General features: G+C 42.1%; 1 protein-coding gene across 1 annotated transcript; it reads left to right on the forward strand.

The window, feature by feature from the left end:
- Positions 1-712: 712 nt before the first annotated feature.
- On the forward strand, positions 713-10,871 carry fbxo21 (F-box protein 21; the record flags this gene model as incomplete). Its single annotated transcript, XM_080498830.1, has 12 exons — positions 713-936; positions 1,531-1,666; positions 2,145-2,254; positions 2,361-2,482; positions 3,379-3,525; positions 3,637-3,773; positions 3,869-4,005; positions 5,136-5,315; positions 5,641-5,773; positions 5,924-6,114; positions 7,559-7,716; positions 9,046-10,871. The coding sequence occupies 12 exons, from the start codon at positions 713-715 to the stop codon at positions 9,300-9,302; spliced, it is 1,932 nt and encodes a 643-aa protein (XP_080354956.1). The 3' UTR covers positions 9,303-10,871.
- Between the last annotated feature and the right edge of the window lie 153 nt (positions 10,872-11,024).

Here is an 11,024-nt window from a genome sequence, read left to right on the forward strand (position 1 = left end):
AATGCTTAAAAAAAAAAAAAAAAAAAAAAAAAAAAAACAGTATTTAAACTCTTTGAACTGTTGCTTCTTCAAAAATAATGTAAAACACCATAAGATAAATGAAGAGCAGAATTTTTTACTCTGCTATTAATGGGAAATTAATTAGAATTTAAACAAAATACAGACAAAATCCTATGAATATTTTGATTCTGTTTCCAAATAATGAAGAAATATCTCACATTCCATATGATAGAGTTATTGCATCTTAAAATATAATAAATACACATTAAAAGAAAATATAATTGGTGTGAATTTTGGACACGTTTGGGTGCATTTTTTTTTCACATGAACAGGCAATAATAATAATGTGTTTTGCTTGTTTAATTAGTTCAAATTAGTTCACAGACACAAAAAGAAAGAGTATTAGTAATGGGGAAATACGTTTCTTTATGTGAGTTGGAGTGAAACTATTTGCCGCATAACTCATGTGTAGATGTTAAAACAATTATATCATTTTCTCACAAATAGGAAATTGTTTTTAATGGCGTAAATGTATTATAGTGTCTAAAAGTGTAATTTACGCGGGTTCCGAACGCAGCACCATTGACTTTCCTTCTGACTGAATCAACCAGTCAGGGCACACCACCCGCCCCACGCGCCCGTCTCAGTCCGGCCCCCTGCGCCATAAAGGGGAGGTGCGAAACCGATGAGGTAATCGGGGTAAACAGAAAAGATGGCGACGTCTGTAGCCGGAGAGGGGCAGTCGAGTCTAAATGGGATTATTTCCGACCCCCAGACGAAAAAACTGACCGACCTGCCGACCGAGCTGCTCGAGCTCATCCTTTGCTTCCCCGTCCTCAAACATGTCGACATTTGTAACGTGTCCTGCTGCTGCAAGCGGCTGCACGACGTCTGCCACGGAAGGGGGAAGGTCTGGGGACACCAGTACAAACTCAGGTGCTGAGATTACTGGAACGCAGTTACTGGATTAAGTCTCGATTTTAAACTATGTTTGGCACCTGAGCAGGGTGCCAAATTAAGCTCTGCTTGGCGCTACCAGCCTATACCTGTCCACTTGCAGGCAGCTTTGTGCGCCGCCGCTGCTGCTGCGGGCTGGCAGGCGGCTGTCAGCCGCTGACATTCTGCTGATGCGCCAAATTCTCCGTCACGTCGCTTTCACGTGCCGCAAACGGCCGTGCGGCTCCTGCATGTTTCTCCTTGTATCATCCGCGAGTTGTGTTAATTTTCGAGCAGTGTGTACCCCCCCTTAACTAAAACCCTGTGACCTTGAGTGTTGTGCGCAAACTGCAGAGATGAGTGCAGCTCTTGGCAGAGAAGCAGAGCCCTCCTCCTGACTGACTTGGCTTTGAGTTCATCTTATTTATTTATTTCTCTCTCTGAGAAGCCCGTGTCTGCAGCAGGGTGATGCATTTGTTCAAAGGATACTTGTGGCTGCAGCTAGAAGCAACGGGCTGCTGATTGAATAATCAGTGAGCATGCATTAACACTTTTCCTTTTTTTTTTTTTTTTTTGTTACTGCTTCATCAACAGATGGCCCAGGCTGCAGAGGTTTTATCGTCAGAACGAGTGCTGTGACTGGCTCAGAGAGTATAAAACACGCCACAGAGTAGGAATACAGATACGGCGGACCGTGGAGTCCATCTCCAAGAGATTTTTTACGGAAGTTGTGAGTATTCGAAGCTGCATGATCGTTTCGTGGCCTCTTTAAAGGTTCAGTGTGAAAGATTTTAATGCTACTTTTGTGCAGTAAATGGTTGTAGTGAGTTAGAAAAAACGTTTTGCATATTTCATTTGAGCCACTTCCCGAGATTATCCTATCCAACCACAGAGGATTTTGTAGTGTGAACACGATGCATCTCAGGATGATGGCTTGAAAATACTTCATCTGTAAATATCACCAGTGAGGGCCATGTTTTCATTTAAGAGAATGTACGGGTCTGAGGTATACAGTCTGTCCAACTTTCCAAAGAAACTATTGAAAAGAATGTCCCTGCGTTATAATAATCCAATTTTCACCACACTTTACTGAATGTAAATATAATCCCATAAATGTCATCAAGGTTTTTTTTTTTCCCCCTATTGGTTAGTGTGGATAAGTGTTCATGCAAACAAACATCCAGCTTTGTGTCTGACCTGTATCTCAGCCATGTGTAGGTCAGGTGCTTGGTGACAGCTTCGCAGAGATCGAGTCGCTTGGGATGCCAGAGCACTTCTGCGAAGACGAGCTCCTCTTCATCCTCAACTCTGACAAGAGGTGAGCGCAGCAAGCAGACGGCGCTCTACTGTTTTGTCCACCGTTAGTGAAGTTTTTTGCAACGACGATGTTCTTGTCTACCTCCTGCTCTCCGTCCCCTTGCCAGGAAAAGCCTGACCCTGAAGTACTATGCAAAGAAAATCCTTTACTTCCTGAGACAGCAGAACATCCTGAGGAGTCTGAAGGCCTTTCTGGAGCAGCCGGCAGAGCAGCAGGCGGCTCTCGAGGGTGAAGCATACATGCTCATTATGATCACACATTTCTGTTTCCTCATTCACCTCAATTCTGATTGGCTGGGCTACACCGGGAAGGAGTTGAGGATGATCAAAAATGAGCATAACTTGGATTAAAATGAGCGATTCTTTAAGAGAATATTAATTATTCCAAACTCGTCTTGTTGATAAATCAACATTTATATTTGAAGAATATGATTTTGTTTTAATCAAAATGGGAATAAATGAGAATAATAACTTTTCCATTGATAATGGTTGAAAATAAATCCTTAAACACTATAGAAAACTTTTGAAGTTTCTAAAAACAATTTTTAATGGAAGATCTAGCCACCTATTACTCACCTTCCAAGTACTTTTTCTTAATTTCAATAGGAAACATACCTTTTCTTTTTTGCATACTGCCACTTGGTTACTTGTGGTTCTTTAATGCTAAGTAGCTTATTTGACCAATTACTGGTGACTTGTCAGTTTATGAAAAATCCTCCGTGTGCAGCCATACAGGGATGTGTCAGGATTTGTAAGTGATTAAACTCTTTGATAACAAAAAGATCATTGTGCTTTAAAAAAAAGCTTCATATGGTGCTTTTCAGAAGGTTTTAAATAAACACATTGTTGAACTGAAACCTTCCGCGAGTGTATTGATTCTAGTACTTTGTATTACTTTGTTGTACAAAAAGTGCTATATAAATAAAGTTGATTTAACTTATTTGTAACAAGTTATTAGGAAGTTAACCATACGTCAGAATTTTTTACTGCTGTGTTTATTCTTTATCATTTTTATTTGTACCAGAGGTTTGGCATTTACCTGATCAATTTACATAAAAGCTACATTTTTGATTTAGTTCAATGAAATTCAGTTTCTACCTCCCTCGGTCCTGTCCGCCCCTCCAGGTGCGGTACTTGTGGATCAGTACTGTAACCCGCTGGCCGACGTCACACTGGACAGCATATCTGCTCAGCTGGACGAGATCACGGAAAAAGTAAAGAAGATGCTGAGAATCAAGAACCCGTCTCACCCCAGTCTGCGAATCGCTCAAGGTGCCTTTCTCCGATTCATTCATGTTGCCATGCAGTCGTCGTGTTGTCCCCCACCCCCGACCCCAACAGAGATTTATCATTATTATTATTATTTTATTTTTCTACCTGCAGGTGGCTGTTCTGTCGTGGAGGACTTTGAGCTCCAGAGGCAGGTGGTGTGTGCTCTGAACGCCGTCCTGTACGAGCAGCTGCAGTACAAAGGCAACGAGTGCGACTACTACAACCCCCTCAACTCCTACATCCACCAGGTATTCCTCTCACGAAATGATGCAGGTCCTCTGACACTGGATTGTAATTTCCCAACCGTGTTTAAGGTTTTGTTTTTATTGTATTTTCCCTCCAGGTGCTACTACGCCATACAGGCATTCCCATCAGCCTCTCTGTTCTCTATATGACGTTGGCCCGGAAGTTGGGCGTTCAGCTGGAACCCGTCAACTTTCCCAGTCACTTCCTGCTGCGCTGGTGCCAAAAACCAAGAGGGTACGGCTCCAACATTTTAGATTCACCCACTTAATAAAAGAGCAATTGTTTTGATACAAATACATTTTGCCTTCAAATATAAAGCTTACAAATATAGTTGTCGTTTTGGAGGAAAACAAAGGTAATGTTGCAGTCATAAATTAAGCAACAGTCCTTTTTATAAGCACTGTAACAGTTTATATCTGTTACAAAATAAAACACCAGAGTCTACTATTAGAAAATGTAGTTTTGAATCTAGATCCATCACACTTGATGTGGAGACTCAGCCCAATGCCCCACCCTATTTATTCTGTCTCGTTTGACTTTGAACTTGTTGCACGGCAAACTATCTGCCGAACTAACGGTTTATTTACATTTGTAGAAGTTACACAGTGGCTGAAGAGCCACATGCAGCTACAAAACCACAAACCGTGCTTTGAGAGGACAGTATCACTCGAAGGTTGCGAGGCAGTGGAGCCAATCTAATTTAAAATGTGTAAAAACAGAGTACCAAATGGACAGGGTGAACACATGCATGCATTCACACTTATAACTAACCGAACATGCACGTTTTGAGAACTGGAAGAGGAAACCAGAGTAAATGTGTCTGCACAGGGGAGGACATGCAAACTCCAGACGGAAAAGCCTGACATGGATTCGAACTCACTGAATATTGCTCTCATAGTTAGTTTTTTTTTTTCCATAATCTGACAAACAAACGTCAGATCAGGTTGAGTGGGAGTGTTATCATGGCTGCTGCAGCATGAAGGTGGGAAAGGCAACCAAAAGTAATTACAGCAAGCGTTTCACAGGGGATTCGCTTAAAAGGCGAGTGTACACATCAAGCTCCACATCTGAATGTGGTGCTGGAGACAAGCGAAAGTTTTTTTATTTATATATATATATATATATATATACACAGTCATTGACAGACTGAGTCGCATGGTTTTAGAATAAAGGGATCAAATAAGTGACACAAAGTAAAGGGATTTGTGTTTGGTAGATTGATTTGATTCAATGCTCGATGAATTCTTCAAGGAACATGCATTTGTGTGTAGATCATCTCCGCCAGCTCCATTAAGAGTTGCTTCAAAGAATTCTTTAACAGAGAAATAAATGTATACATTTTTTTTTTTTTTAAATCCCCACAGGAGTGAGGACATCTACGACTTCGTCTACATCGATGCCTTCGGTAAAGGCAAGCAGCTGACGGCGAAGGAGTGCGAGTATCTCATCGGCCACCAGGTGACGGCAGATTACTACAGTGCCATCAGCACCACAGAGGTGCTGCTCAGGATGGTGGGAAACCTGCTCAACATCGGCAAGAGAGGGTAAGACTAGCTGCAGAGATGAATGACTGCTGGCTGAGGATTTGTTGCTTGGATCCAAGTTTCTGCCAGCAGAACAGTTAATATGAAGGCCATGATGGATTTAACAGTCATGAGAAGCACTTTTTTTTTTTTTTTTTCTAAAGTAATATTTTAATTTAGTCTTGTCGTCTGATGAGAGTACTTCCCAGCATCCCATAGATCTGAAAGGTCTCAGAGCTAAAAAAAAAAAAAAAAAGTCACATTTGACTGCTGCTAGAATTAATTGAGGAGATTAATCCCGTCTTCCATTTTAAAATGTCACTCTGTGTTGGATGGCTTCCTTCAGGGAGGGCAACGAGAAGTCCTACCAGCTGCTGAGAGACTCGCTGGATCTCTACCTCACCATCAACCCAGATAACGTGCAGTATTTGCTGCTGCAGGCGCGACTCTACTTCCACCTGGGAATATGGCCAGAAAAGGTCAGGACTCCAAAGAGATGTGATTTCTGACCCATCTCCAACTGCTCCAGTCTATTAGTTTATGTGTAACATGCTCTCCTGTAGCACAGCTGCACTCCCAGATCCACATCCCACCTGACCACGCTGTGATTTTTTGACATTTGATCCCAGGTGCTGGATATCCTGCAGCACATTCAGGCACTGGACCCCTCCCAGCATGGGGCCGTGGGTTACCTGGTGCAGCACACGCTGGAGCACATCCAGCACAAGAAGCATCCCGTTACTCCAGAGGCAAAGAAACGCAGCGCGGCGGAGCACGTGGAAGTCCAGTACTCAGTCGGCCTTATCATGAAACATAAGAGGTAGGCCACACTGAGCCTGGATCCGATCACTTTGTTTAGCTCGTGTTACGACTGTGCGTAGATTTATCCCATTTGGTGTACATCAGCGTTTCCCCAAGTTGTAGGTTCGGGACCCAGTTTGGAGAAACCCTGGTCGAGTTCTTTATAAATACCTTCAAGTCAACTGAGGATACTTGGAGATAAAATATATCCAGTGGATCCTGATCAAAGCTCAGAGTTTCAAGGCAGTAGACCAGAGGTGTCGAACACTTTTTAGTTCAAGAGTTCCATAATAATCTTTAAATTTGAACATTAAAGTATTTCTTTGCTGTGTCACAGAGTATACGTGATGGAAAAACTCTTGTGTTCCCAAAACCGAACAATTACTAACACTAACCCTTCTATTTTTGTTGCTATATTTCAAGATGGCTTGTGGCGTTGGCTTTGTCTTCTCCTATAGCTGTTGCATTATGGGTGTTTTTACAAACTCACCCTGACATTATGGCTTTGAGGCTAGTTTGCTCACAACAAGGTTCAAGGCAGCATCACTCACATCTCAGCTCGGGTCGCAGTGCTGTGTTGTGTCCGCTACTCATAAGTATTTTGTTAGAAAAAAATGTTTTTGTTTTCTTTGACATTTTAACAATTGGCATGGGGGTTTGGTGGGCCGTATTAGAGCCTTTTACAGGCCTCATGTTTGAAACCCCCTGCAGTAGACTGCACCCCGTACGGATCTAATTGGAGCCAAATTTGTAAGGCTCTTGTTCAGACGCATGAACCAGGTCAGCGAGCTCCTCTTAATGTGGAGGAGTAATGACTCGACTTGAAGGTTGTGCCTGACAGCTGAACTCGTCACCATGACATGAACAATGCGGGGGGGGAAAACAAAATCTCGACTCCTTGTACCAGTGAGCTCATCTTCTCGCTCATGACCCAGATTTCATCACCTTAGTTGGGAGCATGAATGTATTCGGGATCATCGCCGAAAGCAGAGATTTGTCTTCCAGCTCTGTGTCCTCTTAGTTACAGTACCGTAGGCACATGATTCGATAGAAATGGAGACACTAAAAAGCTATAGTTTGAGAAGTTGTTACTGTGATTTACAGTGGCTCTGAAATGCTGTGGAACAATGATGACTTGTACAGCAGCTCTTTTTTCAGAGGAAGCTCAAATCATCATCGAAGAGAAACGTTCTCTCGGCCAGGAAGGGTGATGGAAGCCATGAGCAGCTGCATGCACATTAGAAAAAACCCATTTCATTTCGACTTTGGTGGGTTTATCGTGTTCCTTTATTTAGTTTGAGGGGCTTAAATCACGATTCAAAAGTGCATAAATGCAGTCACACTTTGTGAGGTAAATCACAAACCATTTGTCTGCTGTTTGACCAAAAAATTTATTTTAATCACATGTGTATGAAGTAATTTACACTTGAACATGTCTTCTGCGTTCAACTTCCTTCCACCAGGTCAGGTTATAACTGCGTGATCTACGGCTGGGACCCCAAATGCACCATGAGCCAAGAGTGGATCACCACCATGAGGGTCCACCAGCTACCCAATGGGGCAAACCAGCCTTTCTACAACGTGCTGGTGCAGGACGGGACCTGCCGCTACGCTGCACAAGGTACAGGCTTCATATTCCAGCCTTGTAACGACAAAGATATGTTATGTAGAGCCACGGCGACAGAGATGTACTGTTCTGTCGTATAGAGGCTTTTTGGAAGTCAACGTCGTGTGCAATTCAACCGAAATCTGTGTATGCATGTTGATTCTGACGTGAACACTCGACCTAACCTGATCGGTACCAAGGCTCAGACAGAGGAAAACCTCATCATATTTAGCCCCCCTATGGATTTTCCTTCCTCATCGTGTGGCTGTTATATTGCTCACTCGGCTTGCTGTTGATGCAGCACAGCTTTCAGTGTTTGTTCACCTTATCTTTGTTCTCTTCAGCGCCTCAGCGTCTGGTCTGTACCAAGCCTGAGGTGGATTTTTATCGATCACTCTACTCTGCAGCAGCTGATAACTTGAAGCTGTGATGGCAGAAAATATTTCGTTCAATTTTTTCTGTATTGTTTTTGTTTATTTTTGGCGTGTGTTTTCCAGTCTGGGGTGCACTCATGGAGTGTGTAATCTAATTATTGATTAACTCACGTAAACACCATCCCATATAAAACTGTCAGAAAGAAGCAAGCTGGTGCTTTTTTTTTTTTTTTTTTTTGAAGAGAGTTCATTTCTAAGATGTCAATATTGACATCTTGGAGATTTTGTGAATTTACCCTCCATTTATACATTATGTAAGTGTTTTGTATTATATTAGAATCTCTTCTCAAAAGTTGAACGGAAAGAAATCATTGTGGGAAAAGCAGAAGCCCATTCCCATCTTTGAACTGCTAGTGTTTCTTCATATATCTTATTTTCCAATATATAATCTCTATTTTGCAGGCTGTAGGAGCTTCATTGGATGAGATTTTCCTCTTGCTTGACTATAAAAATCTGCATGAACAATGACGAGGCAAATTAATTTCTATGGCACCATTTAGAAACCAGGGTTTTACAACAAAAATAGACAGTCATTGAAACAAGGCGATAAAGAATCCTAAGAGGGGGGAAAAAATAATGGAAACCTGGAGCAATTAATGGTTTTAAATCCAGAATTAAAAGAAGTTTGTCAGATAGACATTTGTTCCACAGGTGAGGAGTATGGGAACAAAAAGCTGCGTCACCTTGTTTCTTCTGACACTGAAACACAGAGGAAACCTCTTCCTGAGCACCTCAGGGGTCTGGATGTTTCATATTCTAGTAAATCTGAGACCATTCAAGGCTTTTTTGACAAGATGTAAGATTTTCATTTAAAACCCAGGCAGCCAGTTCAGAGATTTGAGCTTTTTTTTTTTTTAAACTGAAACAAACACAATCCGGTGACTCGTATCCATTATCTGTCCTCTATCAGAGAACCTGGAGCCCCACTCGGCTCCCCTGGAGATCGGACACCCGGAGGTGGGCCGCTACTTCTCAGAGTTCGCGGACTCCCACTACATCGCCAACGAGGAACTGCAGACACGATACCCGGAGGACATGGATGAAACCCTGCTAACGGTGCACGAGCTCTATCACAGACTGACAGCTGGCACGGGGAACCAGGTGGCGGAGGAAGAGGAGGAGGCTCCTGCCACAGAACAGAACAACCACCAAGCCATGTCTATGTAGCCAGAATTTAAGTCCCATAAGGTGACTAGCGACCAGTCACCATTTTTTTAAGTTCAGAATCCACTATGATTGCTCTTGTTGCACATATTTGAGATGAGCTCACGTTTAAAAGAACAACAAACAAGACTGTTCCAGTTGGTGAATTTCAACATTTAGATTTGCCAGAGTGTTTTGTTGCAGAAACAAACGGACTTTTTGGACAATGCTGGGATGCTTTTCGTCACAATTCAAAAGACTGTATTAGAGTCCGGCATAGTGCTGAGTTCAGCAAAACTCAGATTAACGTAGAAGTAGACCCCATGAAGGAAAGACCAAGACAGATCCAACATTAGCAGTTAGGTGGAAAAGTAAAGGACGTAAATGGAGAGCATCCAGGTGCTGTAAACCCTCCCATTTTCCTTAAACCAAGGAATGCTCCTCCACCCGCATTGCCCTGCATCCCTCCAGCACTGGTCTGCACCACCAGAGACTCCCTCCGCCCTCCACGTGCACACACAACCACTTTGTAAATGGACTAACTTTTAATTTGCCATCTTTTAACCGAAAGTGTTAACGTTCACATTTCTAGAGGATCTTAATTGTCTATATATTCACGAGTGAAACCAGTCGGCTGTCTTCAATGGACAAGACAAGAGGAACCAGAGAGGACATACACACCGTGAGGCTGATATCACCGCAGAATGACTTGTGTGTGAGATTTGTATGCATGTAATGAATTTTGTAGGGTTTTTTTAGAGAACTGTGTGTGTCTATGGAGAATTGTACATGACAATAAGGACTTGTAAATGTATTGACCTTCACCTCAAGTTGTACTCAATAGCCCTGGTCTCTTTTTTTTTTTTTTTTTTTTATAAGCATAGGCTTTGCGTCCAGCTGTTTTCAAAGAGTCAAATCGTAAGCTTTTGATATCTGAAACGTTGACATCCTCACCCCACTTTTGGTTAAATTGAGAACCGCATAAATCACATGCTCCTAGACATATTTTGAGTGCATCTGTGGACTTCATTACTTTGTTTATAGTGTATTTTTCTATGACAGTGTCCTTAACGGGCCTAAAATTAATGTTACTTGTGGTCTTAATGTGGACAGACTCTTTTCTTGATGGAAACTGAAACCTGTACATCAGGGATCTCTGAGCTGAACCTTCCATTCATATCCCCTTAAGTAACAGAGACTGGTGTGGAAGTTGAGGTTGACTTTTGGGGTCACTTCTGCATTCCTCTACTTTTTTTTTTTTAATTTGCTAAGCACAATTACAGAGCTGCTTAGTTTCATAAAGGCCATGCTGGGGCCTGTCAGTCCACAAAGAGGGGTAAGCAACATATTTGCCAATCTATTACTCCAGAAGAGTAGCAAAATCCTGAGAGGTTTACCGTGTCTCGGTGAAGGCTAACATTTACATGTCCTTGTGTATAAGGCATGCAGAAATCCACAGACTAGGTTTTGGTGTGGATGCATTAACACATCATACAGAGACCCATTTCAAAACATATGCATATATGAATACCCATGCACAAGTCAATCTGCTACTATATGAGCCCTGTAACATGTGATTGAAGCTAAAATAATTCTGACACTTCCAGAAAAGAAAAGATAAAATACTAATAAAGCGTTTCAAGTTTTAATACTTTTGTTCCTGTTTATTTTACACACGAAATATTATTAATAGATTCATATCGTTTGGGGGGGGGGACTCAAACTCTTCAAATAGCTTTACTTGGA

Source organism: Blennius ocellaris (genome assembly GCF_963422515.1).
Source record: "Blennius ocellaris genome assembly, chromosome: 7".
Taxonomy (NCBI): Eukaryota; Metazoa; Chordata; class Actinopteri; order Blenniiformes; family Blenniidae; genus Blennius; species Blennius ocellaris.